The sequence below is a fragment of the Saimiri boliviensis genome, chromosome 8 (genome assembly GCF_048565385.1).
Source record: "Saimiri boliviensis isolate mSaiBol1 chromosome 8, mSaiBol1.pri, whole genome shotgun sequence".
Taxonomy (NCBI): domain Eukaryota; kingdom Metazoa; phylum Chordata; class Mammalia; order Primates; family Cebidae; genus Saimiri; species Saimiri boliviensis.
The window spans coordinates 122,108,194-122,124,461 of record NC_133456.1 but is presented as its reverse complement, the minus strand read 5'-3'; the positions used below and the strand labels follow the sequence as shown (position 1 = coordinate 122,124,461).

General features: G+C 42.2%; 1 protein-coding gene across 20 annotated transcripts in view; it reads left to right on the top strand.

Annotated features, from left to right (window-relative positions):
* Positions 1–16,268, top strand: part of SVIL (supervillin) — a 171,999-nt gene that overhangs the window by 56,216 nt on the left and 99,515 nt on the right. For all 20 annotated transcript variants that reach the window (XM_074405191.1, XM_074405172.1, XM_074405187.1 and 17 more), the window contains exons 2-3: positions 6,589–6,646; positions 12,504–12,595. In XM_074405191.1, the coding sequence (XP_074261292.1) occupies positions 6,589–6,646; positions 12,504–12,595 (150 nt within the window). The remainder of the gene's footprint in view (positions 1–6,588; positions 6,647–12,503; positions 12,596–16,268) is intronic.

Sequence of the window (16,268 nt, the reverse complement as noted above, 5' to 3'; positions counted from 1 at the left end):
GGTGGTAAAGTGGACTGGATACCACATCTGCGATGCCAGACAGTTGGGTGGTATCAGTATAGAAATGCTAGACATCCTTGAGTCCATTCATAGTAATTTCCTTGTATGATTTCTAGAAATAAAGTTAATGAGTCATTGCTTCCTACACACTTCAAAGTAGCCATATCCACGTTTTATTCCTCTCCAACCAAGTGGGAGAATTAGGAAGAAAAGGGAAAATAATAATCAGTTCCTTCCTTTTATTCACAGCACCCACACCCCACCAGGGTCACTGACTCTGAGCCTTACAACCTTAGCTATGCCCTAGTTACTCATATCTGGGGGCAGCTCTGGTTTCGAGCAATGTCTATGGGATCAAAACTAGACTGAGAAATCATAAGTCTAGGATAAGAGTGACTTACCCTAGATATAGTATATGGTTAGAAATCGTACATGGTTTATGAAAGACAACTGCAGCTGGCCTGACGTCTCCTTCTGGGGTCAGGATGGCCCCTTTGCCAGTGACATCCACATGGGCCACAGGGCTGGGAGCCTCTATGACTTCAATGCAGGACAAGTTTACAACAATGGTGCCTGTTCTTTTGTGTTCAGGCTGATCAGGACTGTGGGAATTGTCCTGGGGAAAGTCAGAGGATGTGGATTTTCAGCCTGGCACTTCCATTCCACAAGCTATGTGACCTTGGGTATTCTATAGAAGTCATCTACCATTTCACTAAATTAAGACTGGGTGATCAGAAAGGCCTCTTCAGCTCCAGTCTTCCCAGGGTCCAAGGTTCTGGATGTACTGGGATTCACTTGATCCAGTGATGCCACAGTGGGGTGTCAACATTGCAATGGCTCACTCATAGATCCTTCAGGTCCCCTCCAGCCACCACCTATGTACCATGACACAGCATAACATGTACCATGGCCCGATGTGGTGTGTACCATGACGTGACATGTTTCTTGACCTGCTATGACAGTGACCTCCCTCAGCCTCTCCCAGTCACATGGTTATGCCCCTCGTCCTAGAGCGTGTTTGCATGCCCATCTAAAGGCAACTTAACTATTTGCTTTTCCTTCTCTTTAATTTAAAGATTGAAACCTTAAAAATACCCAGTAAAATATTGTACTTCCATAAAGCATTGCTCCTAAGATGAGTGCTTCTCAGTGGACACAGCAGCAGGGAACTTTGTGCATTCATGCTGAGCTGGTGGCTATGTGATGCTATTGAAGAGAAAATACACCACCATCAGCGCTCAGTTAAAATGTCTTCTCCCTGAAATTTAAGAAAGTCACAGGCCAGCTGTGGTGGCTCATACCTGTAATCCCAGCACTTTGGGAGGCCAAGGTGGGCTGATCGCCTGAGGTCAGGAGTTTGAGACCAGCCTGGCCAACATGGTGAAACGCTGTCCCTACTAAAAATACAAAAATTAACCAGGTGTGGTGGTGGGCACTGTAATCCCAGCTACTCAGAGGCTGAGGTAGGAGAATTGCTTGAACCTGGCAGATGGAGGTTGCAGTGAGCTGAGATCACACCATTGCACTCTAGCCTCAGCAACAGAGCAAGACTCTGTCTCAAAATAAAGGTCACAATCACAACTTAGAATTCCTCTGCAAATAAATATGTTATCCTACAGAATGATGTGAGGAAATGTTTGGGTATTTTGTAGCTCCCCTGTGTGAATGAACTAGCCTATAACAATAATGATAATTTAATAATTTCTGAATGTCAAGTGGAAAAATTAAAAATACTAATAATTATAATTATTGGAGAGTAAATAAAACATTTTTACAGATATTTTCTATCAGTATAAAATGTTGATTTTTCTTCACAGGCTTATTTGGTTTCTTATGGATAGGATGCTTAAATAATAGATTAAATTTTATATCCATAATTTTACAAAGAATGTTGTGCTTTTTCCTTTCAGCAATTGTGTCATATTTAAATGTTTGCTTTAATTATAATCAATAGGTGAGGCCAAGTGGTAAGACTCCGTTACCAACTTAAGGAAAATATGCAACATTTTAAAAAAATCCTGTACTGAAATTTCATTTTCAAAATCTAAAATATAGGAAGGGGGCATGCACTGAAAAACTAGTGATTGGGTACTATGCTCAGTATGGGGGTGAGGGGATCCATTGTACCCCAAACCTCAGCATCACTCAATGTACCCATGGAACAAACCTGCACAGATGCCCCTAAATCTAAAATAAATGTTGGAATAAAAAAGAAGAAAAGGAAAAGCAAATGACAGGAAAATTTGAAAAAAAATTAGAATTATTCCCTAATAATCATTCAAAGTAAGCTTTTAGATTCTTTTAGGAAAACTATAATTGAGTATTCTATAGGAAGAGTAGTTTTCAAACACAAAAAGGGTGATGAGCAGTGATACTGTGTTCCATAAACTGTTACATTCTTTTTTTTTTTTTTTTTTTTTTTTTGAGATGGAGTCTTGCTCTGTTGCCCAGGCTGGAGTGCAGTGGTGTGATCTTGGCTCACTGTAACCTTGGCCTCCCGGGTTCAAACAATTCTTCTGCCTCAGCCTCCTGAGTAGCTGGGACTACAGGCACATGCCACCATGCCCAGCTAATTTTGGTATTTTTGGTAGAGGTGGCGTTTCACCATATTGACCAGGCTGGTCTCAAACTCCTGACCTCATGATCTGCCTGCCTTGGCCTCTCAAAGTGCTAGAATTACAGGCATGAGCCACCATGCCTGGCTAATAAACTGTTAAGTACTTTATAAAGGATTATTTATCAACATGTCAACAGATATATCATTTCATCCTATCTCTTCTGTTGTTTTTTTTGTTTTTGTTTTTTGGGGTTTTTTTTTTTTAATGTAGAATCTCACTCTGTTGCTGCGCAGGCTGGAGTGCAGTGGTATGATCATGTCTTACTGCAACTTCGACCTCCTGGGCTCAAGCGATCCTCATGCCTCAGCCTCCCAAGTAACTGGGACTATAGGCATGTACCACCAAATCCAGCTTATTTTTTATTTTTTGTAGAGACAGGCCCTCACCATTGTTGCCCAGGCCAGTCTCAGACTCCCAAACTCAGGTGATTCTCCCTCTTGGCCTCAGCCAAGTATCAGCCACCATTCCTGGTTCGTCCTATCTCTTTATTTCCAGAATCAGTTGCTTCTACTACTCCCTCCCCTTCCTCTTCTCCTCCCAGTACTCCCTTTTTCCTTTTTGTTGCTAATTATCTGTGACCTTACCATCAAGTTTCTATTTTAGTTATCCACAGTACTGACCGTTCTTGCTGAGTTTTTGTTAACTATCCTATTTGCCATAGTTCTTCCTGATTTTATGACTATAATGTAATGAATGAGGAGTTTATAGAGAATAATGCCAAATGCTATCACTGAACCCTCTAGTACCCAGGGTTGATGTACCTTATATTTATGTGCCTTTATTTTACTTTTATTTTTTATTTTTTGAGACAGAATCTTGCTCTGTCACCAGGAGCCAGGCTGGAGTGCCATGGTATGATCTTGCCTCACTGCAACCTCTGATTCCCAGGTTCAAGCAATTCTCCTGCCCCAGCCTGCAGAGTAGCTGAGACTACAGGTGTTCACCACCATGCCCAGCTAATTTTTGTATTTTTTAGTAGGGACAGGGTTTCATCATGTTGGTCAGGATGGTTACAATCTCTTCACCTTGTGATCTGCCTACCTTGGGCTCTCAAAGTGCTGGGATTACAGGTGTGAGCCACTGCGCCCAGCCTTATGTGCCTTTATAAATTCAGCATATAATTCTTCATTTTCACTGTGTGTTTGTATTTTACAAATTAGTCTAAGTCCACCTGGTTTGATCACAGGATACTAACTCCACACACCCATTTTAGAAGGAGAATTTCTAGCTTTTAGAAGAGATTATTTCGTGATTTCCTGTGGTCATTCAGCAAACATTTCCTGCAGACATACTGTGCACCAGGTACAGTGTCCAGAACTAAAGATACAAAGACAAACTCAAGAGTCCCTGCTCCCAGGTTGGGGTGTGGTGAGTCACAATCTTGATCTCCCCTCTCCAGCATCCTGCAGCTCCATCACCAAACAGTTGTCTATCCAGGAGCAAGTTATTTGTCTAGCCCTATTTCCTTAGCTTGCAAATGAGACAATTTCCTTTTGTTCTCTTGAATGTCCCATTTCTCTGTACAAATGATCAGTCTGTAATTCTCGTGAATTTTTCTTGAAATTGCATGAGCATTGCTTGGGCCCATCAACTACGTATTGTGGTTAAAATTAAACAGCAGGGCCTTCTAAAAGGCAAAGCTTAATTTAATGGCTTCTGCCTCAAATTAAAATTTTTGAATCTCTAGTAATATCTGCCCTTTCTTTTCCCACAGTTTCACTCATATGTTGTTCATAAATCTTAAATATGGGCTTTTGGCTCTCTGTTAGGTGAAATACTTCATTTAACTTAGCCAAAGCCAGACTTGGAGCAGCCTGGAAATCCTCAAGCGTCCCTTCTTCCCAATACATCGAGAGTCTCTGTAGGTTTTGCTTTTGTGAGTGTGTGTTTGTAGGGAGAGGAAGTTGTGTTTGACTCCTCCAAGGATGGTTAGGTTGCAGCATTGTCTGCTTAGCAGAAGCAAATCCTGGGATGCGCTGGCTTTGCCTTGGTCATCTACATCATCCACGTCCCATCACTGGGCTCCAGTCTGTTGCAGCGCCTCCGGGCTTAATTTCTGTTCATAATCTGATTATGGGGTCTGAGCTCTTCCAGCCGGCAGCCTCTTGCTTTTCACGTAACAGAGGCTCAAAGACACAAGTGCCTGGTCACTGTAGTCCTGCACTGTGAAAAATCTCAACCCAGTTTTGCTTAGACCAGACGGAGGTCGCTGCTGGCTGAGAATTGGCTATAGAGCAGGCTGTGCTACCGAGCCTTCTGTGTGCCAGCATGTTCAGAAGCCCAGGCTTTTCCAGCTATTTGGGAGCTTTCAAATTCTCTGAGAAACAAGGTAAGGCAAGAGAAATATGAAATGCACTTATGTATGGATTTTATGGCATAATGAATGCTGGGGGTCCTCTGTTTTACCCTGTGTATTCTCCGGTGTCCTGTTACTTATACACGTTTCTCAAAAGACATTTTAAATATCTAATTAAGTTTATAAATGTGCTTATCTTGTGATTGCTGATAAGTGAATTTTTTTCCCTCAGTAAGTTAAAGTTACGCTAAACCACTAAAACCTTTATGTAGGAAAAATTGCAAATGCAATTGGAATGCCCATACTTTGGATCAGATTCTAGATGTGCTGCACTTCAGTTAAAGTATTTTTCTAAATCAAATGCTATACATACTAAATTATTTCCAGTAGGCAGTGGTGAGTGAGTGTCTTTTTATTAACTCTTCGTGTGAGACAGTTTGGAACAAGATACTGTCTTTTTAGTGGCTTTCTTCCAGCACAGAGGAAAAGATACACTTTCAGTTTAACTACTGAAGTGGTATGGCGTGTTCAGTTTACTGACTGAACAAAAATGAAATACTCAGGTTATTTTGAGTAACGTATTTGAAACTCAGCCATTATACATCAAAACTGTTTCTAGCTCAAATGCACTGTTAAGTGACTTGAACAATTCAGACCTCAGATTCAGGAATTTTCTTCTGCAGTACTTGATGCTTTTTGAATTGATTTCTCTTTTGTTAATTACATAACAAGATACTTGTATAATTAGGAGGAAAGCTTAGATGTTTCACTGGCATTATACCTTTTATTTTATTGTTGATTTATTTAGTTGGCCACACCTCCAAATTCCAGGACTGAGGATGTATTTTGATGGATAATGAACTGTCAGCATCTGAGATATTTTGTACTTACTTTTCCTCGGGCTTCTGCCCCTAACTATAAAACAGCCAAAGGCATTTCCTTAGGGGAAGAAGTTTCTGTAAGTGTCTATTTGTGGTTTTCTTAGTGAAAAAAATGGTTTCTATATCAAAGGCTTTAAAACAGATTACATGCCATTAGACTGGTTATAAATTTTGTCTGTGCCTGGTTTTGATTAACCTGTTCACTCGGGATATGTTTTTCCTGTATAGAATTGTTACCAGCTGTCTTTACATAATATATATCTTGTCTTCAAAATACTAATAAATGGGTTTTCTTAATTGATTGTTATTGTTTAGATTTTAATGAAAGCAAAAGACACAGCTGAGTTGTCTTCTGCTCTTCAGACCTCACCCCCATTCTTTAAAGGCATTCCAAACATTTCTATTTACCATGACCAAAATTGCTTATTTCTCCTCTATTCCTGAGTATATAGCTGTGTTATTTAGTATTAATTGCTTTGAGTTATTTTTGTGGCCATGACAAATTTAAATAACATTGAACTGTGTTAGAAGTATTATTGTTATTATTTTTGTTATCATTACTTTTACCCACGGAGTAAAGTTGCCTACTTTCTGGAAGAGGAAAAAAACTTGCATATGTAAATTTACATGGAATTTGATTCTTAGAAGGCATCATTTTTGTATTTGTATTTTTTTTCTGATTCATGGTTTTCTTTTTCTTGTATGTTCAAAGGGAGTTTGAAGAGTTTTTTCTCATTGGATTTTTAACATTTTATGGAACTGTTTTAATGTTATTACATTTCTTTTCCCTTAGATTTCAACAAGAAAAACTTAAGCTTCGTTGGATTCCCACGTCAAAGAAAAGTTTCAAGGTAAAGTGGCCTTGGCTCAAGGACTGTGACATTTTAAAGATTTGTCATAGCTTTTGAAATTATTCTCTTGAAAATCAAACTCATGAGTTTCAATGTATGGCAATATGTTGTCTCCCTAGAATTTGATTTATTAAAATGTATGAAGCAAAGGACTCTTTTATATTTAATGCTGTTTATGGAAACTATTTGGAGAACAAAATCTTTGTTCTCTTGCCTTTGAAAACTTTTAAAGGACTATTACCTTTTCTTTGTCACACCTGCCTCTAATCATGCAAAGAAAAGTTGCATGCTTTTGCAAACTGTCCATCAAAGAAGGGAGCTAGATTTTTTTAGAAATGGCTTTAACTTATTTCTCCTCCCTCTCTCTTCCTCCGTGCTTCCTCTCCTCCCTCCCCTTCCCTTTCCACACACACACACACACACACACACACACACACACACACACATCCATCCATCCATCCATCCATCCATCCATGTGAGTTATTCTTCCCTAATCTTCCCAACTGTCTCTCTTAACCTTTCTGTACTTCCAGTCCCCTTGGCTGCAGAATATTATGGGTGCTAATTTGATTGACGTAATGTGCTGAAACTCTGTGATACATCATCATGGATGTAAGAGAATGTGGAAATGAATGTCTATGCTATACACAGTAGCTGCATCTCAGGTGCTTCTTAGTAGATCATTGTCTATATTAATAGTTTGAAAGTAACCAAACTATCCCCAACAAAATATCTCCTAGACAGTCAGAGTCAGGCAAGGGTCTCAACCTGTGCTTCATTACAGTGGAAGGACCCAGCCCCAAATTCCACTAAGTTGCTCTCGTGCCTAAGCTATTATGACATTGTTTCTTTTTTTTTTTCTTTTTTCTTTTTTTTTTTTTTTGAGACGGAGTTTCGCTCTTGTTACCCAGGCTGGAGTGCAATGGCCCGATCTCGGCTCACCGCAACCTCCGCCTCCTGGGTTCAGGCAATTCTCCTGCCTCCGCCTCCTGAGTAGCTGGGATTACAGGCATGCACCACCATGCCCAGCTAATTTTTTGTATTTTTAGTAGAGACAGGGTTTCACCATGTTGACCAGGATGGTCTCGATCTCTTGACCTCGTGATCCACCCGCCTCGGCCTCCCAAAGTGCTGGGATTACAGGCTTGAGCCACCGCGCCCAGCCCATGACATTGTTTCTTGACGGCAAAGGGTTTGCATTTGAATAACATTTTAATAGACAGGGATCTAACTCCTGTCCTCCTTAGGCTGAGCCTGCACTGCATTTGAAAATGGCAGAGTTGATCTTGTGAACACACTGGATGGGACAAATTTTTGATATATTTCATCCACATCTTTAAAATTTTTGTTCTGTATTTAATTTTTACACACAGTATCATCAAGCAGCACATCTAAATATAAGGTTAATTAGAGCAAAGATGATCCAGGGTCATCAGTGAGGTTGTCTTAACTGACTCAGGAAACATCACTTTTTTAATGGGGTGCATCCATATTTCTCATCTTGGCCATGTTTTAATAGGATCTGAGGCTTGGTTTCTATGATGTCCCTGGCAGCTTGGTTTAACTGTTATGGAGCTAATAAGTGACTAAGGAAAAAGAGGCAGAAAGACATTCCTTCTTCAGGGATACGAAAGGCATGCAATATGAAAGTCACACACATCAGTGGACAGAGACTCACAGAGACACAGCTGTTCTCAAATCATGGGTGTTATGGCATGCATCCCTGTTAAAATGACACCCTGTGCGCCATGGTGCTAAGTGTAAAATGGGCTGGAGGCACAAGAGCCTGCTTCCTCAAAAGAAACCTGGTCAACCAGACACCAGCTAAAAGAGATGAAAGTATAAGCTACTGGGACTTCATCTCCCTTATCCTGTAATGAGCAGATTGCAGAGGAGACGTACACCGCGTGGCTGCTGGACAGTCCTTGTAATAGTAGCACATTCCGTGTTGTGGAAAATAGAGATGCTAACAGCGGAGCATCCTGCACTCCCTTTACTAAAATTCCCCTGTGTTGCTACAGGTAGGCATTTAAGTAGGTTAATGGGACACGTTTAGAAGACAAATTGTCACAGAAGCAGGGGGCATTCCCTTCTTAGATGATTGAAGCAGAGGGAGGGAGACGGTGGCACAGTCAGTCCTGAAGAGCGAGCACTGTTTCAGGGGAGGTGAAAAGAGCTGGATAAAAATCCAAAAGGTGTTTCTCACTGTTAGAAAGTTAAAATCAAGCTGCAGAAATGAGGCGGACGGCATTTACTTTAGTATCTACGGACAGATGCTTCCCTACTGAAACACAGGCTCGCTCTTTGGGTTGAGCTGTAGCGAGACACCAAGGCCTGCAGAGGTTGTCCCTGCAGAAACTCCTTTGGCCCTGGGGACGTTGGGGGTGGGAGGTGACTGATGAGGATCCGTCATCCGAGAGCTCCGTGCTTTTGGGGTCACCGGTCAACCGGTCATGTGTGTTAGGAATGGACCCTACCAGTCTCTCTGCTCCGGTGACTCTGAGTCAGAAGAAGCGGAGAGGAGAGGAGAGTCCGACACTCACAGGTCCTTGGGCTTCCTCAGCGTTAAATGAGCAGAAAAAGGTGCTCACTGCTGAACCATCCTGAATTTTACGAGGGCATCTTACCTGTATTTTCACTGATGATTGGTGCCCTCGGGTAGAGAAAGATCAGGGAAGGAACGTTATTTTTGTTTTAAAGAGAGAAACTCGATTTCACATGTTGATTGGAGGAGTCTTGCATCAATCACAGCCTGTGGCACCGCCTTGAGCCACAGCCACACTTTCCAGCCCAGTCTGGCTGCCCCTGCTCCTCCTGTCTGCTCATCTGCTTTCTCAGAAGCCCTGGTCATTTAGCGGGAGCAGGGGAGAGAGGCAGCGGAAAGGGGAACAGAGGGTGACGACGGCCGTGTGGACTCGGTAATAAATGTCTACCTGGAAGCTGCAGATTCTAAAACCGATACTTTACAAACATGTGCAATTATGCCAGTTTTTCACACATGTATGCAAGGTGAGCAAAGATAATAAGGAGTGATGTGTTCCCAATTATGTCCTATCCAAAGATCAAAGAGGAAAGGAAAGAAGAAAGGGAAGGAGGGAGGGTGAGAAGGAAGGGAGGGCGGGAGGAAGGAGGGGCTTGTAACTCATGTTTATTGCCCTTATGCTCTTACAGTTATTCTCAATATTTGTAATGATTTTACCCCTGGCCATCACCCCAACATTGCATAGAAGGTACACCAAAAATACTTCAGGGTGAATCGTAGTATTCATTTGAAATGTTTTGTAGTAGTCATTTATTTGAAATATGTTAATTTTCTTAAAATAATGTTTAATCACTTAGTTTTTTTAAGAGACAGGGTCCCACTCTGTCACCCACAGTGGCACAACCATAGCTCACTGCATCCTCAAACTCCTAGACTCAACGAGTCCTACCATCTCAGCCTCCTGAGTAGCTGGGTCTACAGGCTTGTGCCTGTGCCTGGCTAATTTTTCTATGTTTTGTAGAGATGGGATCTTGCTATGTGCCCTAGGCTGGTCTTGAACTCCTGGGCTCAAACAACCCTCCTGCCTCAGTCCCCACAAAGTGCTGGGTTTACGAGGTGTATAATATCCTTTGGGTGCTGGTGGGGATAGGCAGTGGGTCTGGGTGCTCTGCGCTGAGGACATGACCAGCCAACTGAGGCGCAGACCAGGTGCGAGATGAAGCCACAGGATGGCAGGAGGCTGGAGAGGAGAGCGCTCAGGAGTGGAAACAGCGTGTCGAGTGAACCACGCTGGGAAGCATCAGAGACTGTCCTCTTAGAGCTTTGGTTTCCATTGGTTTCTGACCTGCCGTCAAAAGGCTGCACTTCACGTGGGTGCTGGCTCTGTGTGTAGTGTGTTTGGAGAAAATAAGTGCCTGTGCATCTGGGGAGTGTCGGGGAGATGACTCATAAAGCTCACTCTGTAGACTCCAGTGGAGTGTCGGACTCAGGGACAGTTTCTTGCTTTTCATTAGTGGCTCCATTGAGCTTTCTGAGAAACGGAAAGAAAGAAGGAAATAAAGACACACAGATGTTTATTTTTGAAAATACAAGATAGCATTTGTACCCCAAGGTCGGTGGTCTGAGAAGCTGAATATTTTAGGGATTGCATTATTTCACTGTAATGCAGATTTTTTTTTTCTTGAAAATAGTTTCCCAAAGCAAGTACAGAGCTTTGCCAAGATATTTAAATTAGCAATTAAATAATCAATTAAAATAACATGCCATTCCTCAAGTCAGGTACATTTCTGCCATTAATTTTTTTAGCTTTCTGCTAAATCCTGCATGTCAATAAAACACTGACAGAGGTCCTTACCGCCTTACAACTCAGTGTTTAGAAGTCGGGGCTCACTCTAAGTTTCTGACTAGGCAGGTGTCCCCGGGTCTTCCAACCATTCCAGAGCGTGGCTGAGAAAGCCTAATTCTCCTCAGGACTTTTTATTAAATAATGTGAACACATGACACACATACTTAGGGAATATAAGCTTTACTCCATTGTACGTGGAAAAACGAAGATTTCAGATGGACTTGGTTCTAGGAGGGCAGAGTGGCAGGTCGTGTTTTGGACAGTGTAGAAGTTCCTTCGGTGTTGTTTATACGTGGGGTCTGGGTGATTCACGCGTCCCACTTACACAGTGTCCACAGCTTCCTCCGTCTCTCCCTTGGCCTGTATGGAAATGCGCCCGTACAGGGGAGGGTCGGCCACACAGTGAGTCTTTTCCAAGCCTGTCTTTCACCCTCTGAGGTCACACTGACCTTAAGGAACCGCAGTTCGCTGTTTCCATGGGTTTGCTTCCTCCCAGGCACCAGCACCCTCTGCCCTGCCCACTCCAGGCACATCCAAGACCATGGACTTGTGTACACAGCAGTCTCGGGGTGGCTGTGGCTGGTATTAAACTAGGAGATGGATTTGAATCTCATCTCTTCTTCTTGTCAAATGTGAGTTTTTGGGAAAATCATGTAACAATTCCCGGATCGGTAAACTGAGGATGATGGTAGTTCTGGTGTTGTGCTGGGGCCAGACGTGTGTGCCTGTCTCCCGACTTTGAGTTCAGTGAGTCCTGTGGGAGCCGCCGTGGTGAGAGTGTTGACACCACCCGCCAATACTACAAAGCAGGTGCTTTTCTCAGGGCCAGGTGGGGGGCGTGGGTGGGTGGGGCTGGGTGGGCGGGACAAGAGGGCAGGGCCATTTGCACCTTTATCAGCATACCACTGAGTGCTTCACACCTCTTAGGGTCTTGGGGAGATAATTCGGGAGATACCGGGCTGTGCTTACCCTGGGGAAGTCCACAGGAAGGGCTTACTTCCTTTATTATTCTCCGCTTTCATTTCCTCTTTTATTCCAACACAAGGCTTCATGAGGTTTTCCAAACTTTAATATGTTGGTCGTTTGAAGGCATCTGTTACTTTAATGTAATTTTGATACTGGAGGACAGCATGTTGATCACCTAGACAAGTTACTGATTTTCTGAAGAAGAAATTATGGCACAGAGAGGTTGAGTAATTAATCCAAGCTTGCAAAGCTATTCCTGGGTCGAGAAGAGGTGTTCAGTGCAAGCGAAAGCATATGACTTCCAGTTCAGCAATGTTTTCACCCTCACACACCACACCACACCACACTACCCACTAATCCTGCTGTAATTACTTAGATGCACAAAAAATCACAGTATTTACGTAAATATAAGTAAATGAAAGAGCTACCAATTTTCTCCCCAAAATAAAATGTTTGACTTGTGATCTATGTGTTCATATTTAATGATGTGTAGCAATATAATTTTTATGTTCTGTTTTACGTATCTTGATTTAAATGGACTTTATTAATGGAGTAATTTTTAGCTTTCAGAAAGAGTTGTCACTCGAAGATCAAGAACAGCTTCCTAACCACAAAAGAGGAATTGATGCTAAGCTTTCAGCTGCGCTTCCGAAAGGTAAGGCTGCTCCTCAGTGACCAGCGTGTCTGGGTGGAGGAGTACTGTGTTGTCTGCATGTCCTCGAGCAGATCTCTCCCTCACCTCCAGCTCACAGTCTCCTTTGTGGCCCTGCCTGCCTCCTCCAAGGATGAGCTTCAGTTCCCTTACGTCTCTCTGATGCTTTTTTAATCCTCTCCTTCTACTTCTTCTTGCCTTTTCATTGTAGGCATCCTCAGGTGTTTACTGGAGGCCCCCCGCATCTCTTCTCTGCCCACCCACACCTGCTGCCTCCAGAGGCTGCCCCAGGCCTCTTGATGCTTCCCAGAGTTAGGGCTTTTTTATTTTTGAGACAGAGTCTCGCTCAGCCACCCAGGCTGGAGTACAGCGGCACATTCTTGGCTCACTGCAACCTCCGCCTCTCAGGTTCTAGAGATTCTCCAGCCTCAGCCTCCCAAGTAGCTGGGATTACAGGTGCATGCCACCACATCCAGGTAATTCTTCTTTAATTTTTAGTAGAGGCAGGGTTTTCGCAAGGTTAGCCAGGCTGGTCTCAAACTCCTGGCCTCAGGTGATCCTCCCAAAGTGTTGGGATTACCCCACCAGGCCAGGCCTTTTACGTTTAACATCTCGTACCTCCATGCTGGGCTGCAGACAGCCCGTGAAGACCACATCATGACCATCTTTCTTCTTCCCCAAGTAGCACTCACACGTGTTTGGTGAATTACTATTTCCACTGGTCAAGGCGCACATGCAGTAAAATGTCTGCACCAACTAGAAGCCAGTTCGCCCTAGTTTTACCTGTGAAATGATGTAAACATTGCTTGGTCTTTGTGACTGGAACACTAGCACAAGGAATGATCATTAGTCCCAGCTCGCAAAATGTCTTCATCCTGAGTGTGCTGCGGAAACCTTCCTGTGGAAGAAGCCGATTTGATGGAAGGGCAGAATTTTTTCTACTCTGAAAGAAAAAGCAAAAGATCATGCCCAAAAGAAATCAGATCAAATGCATCTTCTTTTAATAGAAAGTAAATCCATTTTATAAGACCTGCCGATGAATTGGACTCTATCCTGAGGAATTGAACTGATGATGGACTGAGACATATTCTGATGAGGATGGATGTCTGAAGGACCCCAGGGATTTGGCCTGGTGAAGAAAACCCAGACTTGCTGCAATTTTCAAGTACTTATAACACTGTCAGCTGAAATACAGGTTTATTCTATGTGGCTCCAGAGGCCAAAAGTAAGAATAATGTGTAGAATTACAAGGAGGCAGATTATATTTCATTTCAAAAAGAAAATTAATCGTTCATGGTACCTGGAAATGAAGTGGCCACACTGTGCTCCCATCAGCTCTCCCCGGGGGTTTCCCAAGGGCAATGCAGTGGCCTCCTGTCTGGGTAGGATGGATGCAGACGGGGCCAGAATGGCTGTCAAATGGAACGGCTCTGCCAATGTTTAGCACTCTCTGTGAAAGACAAAAAAACTGATTTAATCTGAGACAAAGTTCTTAAAACCTATGCAGATCATCAAAACAACGTATAAGAATGAACAAATCGATATTAGCAATAGCAGAGAAGAGCTGATTAGGCAAAGTTCTACATGGCAGGCTGTTACCACCAGTCAGAAGGGTCCCTCTTTCCCGTTCTCTGTCCCGGTTCCTTTATTTGATGCATAATACCACCGACAATATTATGAGCAGAAAAATAAAAAACAGTATGAAATGCTAGGTTCCTTAAGGTTCAACCAATGGTAACTTCATCTGTGATAAACTTTTAGAACATTTAAGCTTGTTAGCTAGTTGTATTTAAAAATATATCATAAATGATTATAAAAAATAATTTTTACAAATCAAAGATGATTATGTATTAACCAGATTGATGTTTCTAAATCAACATGATCCCTTAAATCTTTAAAGTATGCTTTAAAAATGACAGTGCCGTACTGCCCCTGAATTTCACCTAAATTCTCTACAGTCTTATTTCACATACCTTTGCTTTTTATGAAAAAAAAAAAAAAAAAAGAAAAAGCAGGCAGATTTGGAAAGACCAGTGATCTCTTTTTTTCCTCTGATTTAACAGATATGTTAATGATTTGGTGTGTCAGCTCTTAGCAGTATTATGTTTAAACATGATTTAGTTATAATTTTATTTTAACGACATCAAGTTTCATATGTCATAAGTTTATAGAAGTTTCTTTCTGTTCATTTCCTGTGAAACTGGGCATTAAAGTGGTTGTTACTTTTTCTCTAAGAGACGTCCTGTAAGTGTGTATCACAAACAAGTAATCAAGGAATTAAAAATGTTTACCTAGGCTATGCGTGGTGGCTCATACATGTAATCCTAGCACTTTGGGAGGCCAAGGCAGGCGGATCACCTGAGGTCAGGAATTCAAGACCAGTCTGGCCAACATGATAAAACCCCGTCTCTACTAAAAATACAAAAATGAGCTGAGCATGATGGTGGGTGCCTGTAATCCCAGCTACTCGGGAGGCTGAGACGGGAAAATTGCTTGAACCCAGAGGATGGTGGTTGCAGTGAGCCAAGATTACAACACTGTACTCCAGCTTGGGTGGCTGAGCGAGACTCCATATCAAAAAATAAAAAATAAAAACAAAAAATAAAAATGTTTACTTATGTAACATTTATAATATTAAAATAGATTTTTTTATTTTGGAATTATGAAATGGACCAAACATATGACTCCACTTTCTTTAGCAGCTTTATTAAGATACAACACACCTACCATGCAATCCTTTCATTTAAGGTATGAGATTCTGTCAGTTTCAGCAATTCACAGACTTCTGCATCCATCGATACAGCCAGTTTTAGAACATTTTCATTATTCCAGAAAGAAACCCTGCACCTTGAAACTATCACCCCTCCCCTATTCCTCTAGTTTGTAATTGCTTGATGTATGAGCTGTTTGTCTTTATATTAGTGGCCACCATCCAAATGTAAAGTTAAAGGGCTTTACTCTTGTGGGAAGTAAGCTCAGAATATTCCAGATCTGGCCTGGGCTCTCTCTGGCTGTCACGTGAAGGAGGAGAGAAGTGTTCTTGGCAGTACCCCTGCCACTAATATTTCTTTGGAATATTCTACTGTACTCAGGTTTGGAGGACTGAACTCAACAATGTCCAAACCAGAAATCTTGTTTCTTAGAGCTAATGGAAGAAACTATGTGTCCCAAGAAAAGCACCCCACAGACCAAATTGTTCAGAATATTGATGTTATATATCATTATTGCAAAACATATTAGGCAGTTGTAAATAACTTATAAAGTATTATAGTTTTGCTATCAAATTTCCTTAAATAGCCTTATTTGAAAACTAACCTCCAGCTCCTATCGGAAATAACTAAAGAAATACACTCGTAGAGGCCATATTGCCACAGTAGTACCACTCTGAATTACTCACAGAAGAGTAACAGACCAAGATAGCAGGTAAAATAAGGGACAGGTGGATATGTTCAAAACTCCTGGCCGGGCATGGTAGCTCACGCCTGTAATCCCAGCACTTTGGGAGGCCAAGGTGGGCAGATCATGAGGTCAGGAAATTGAGACCACCCTGGCCGACATGGTGAAACCCCCATCTCTACTAAAAATACAAAAGTTAGCCGGGCGTGGTGGTGCGCACCTGTAGTCCCAGCTACTCAGCCTCCCAAGTAGCTGGAACTATAGGCACCCGCCACCACGC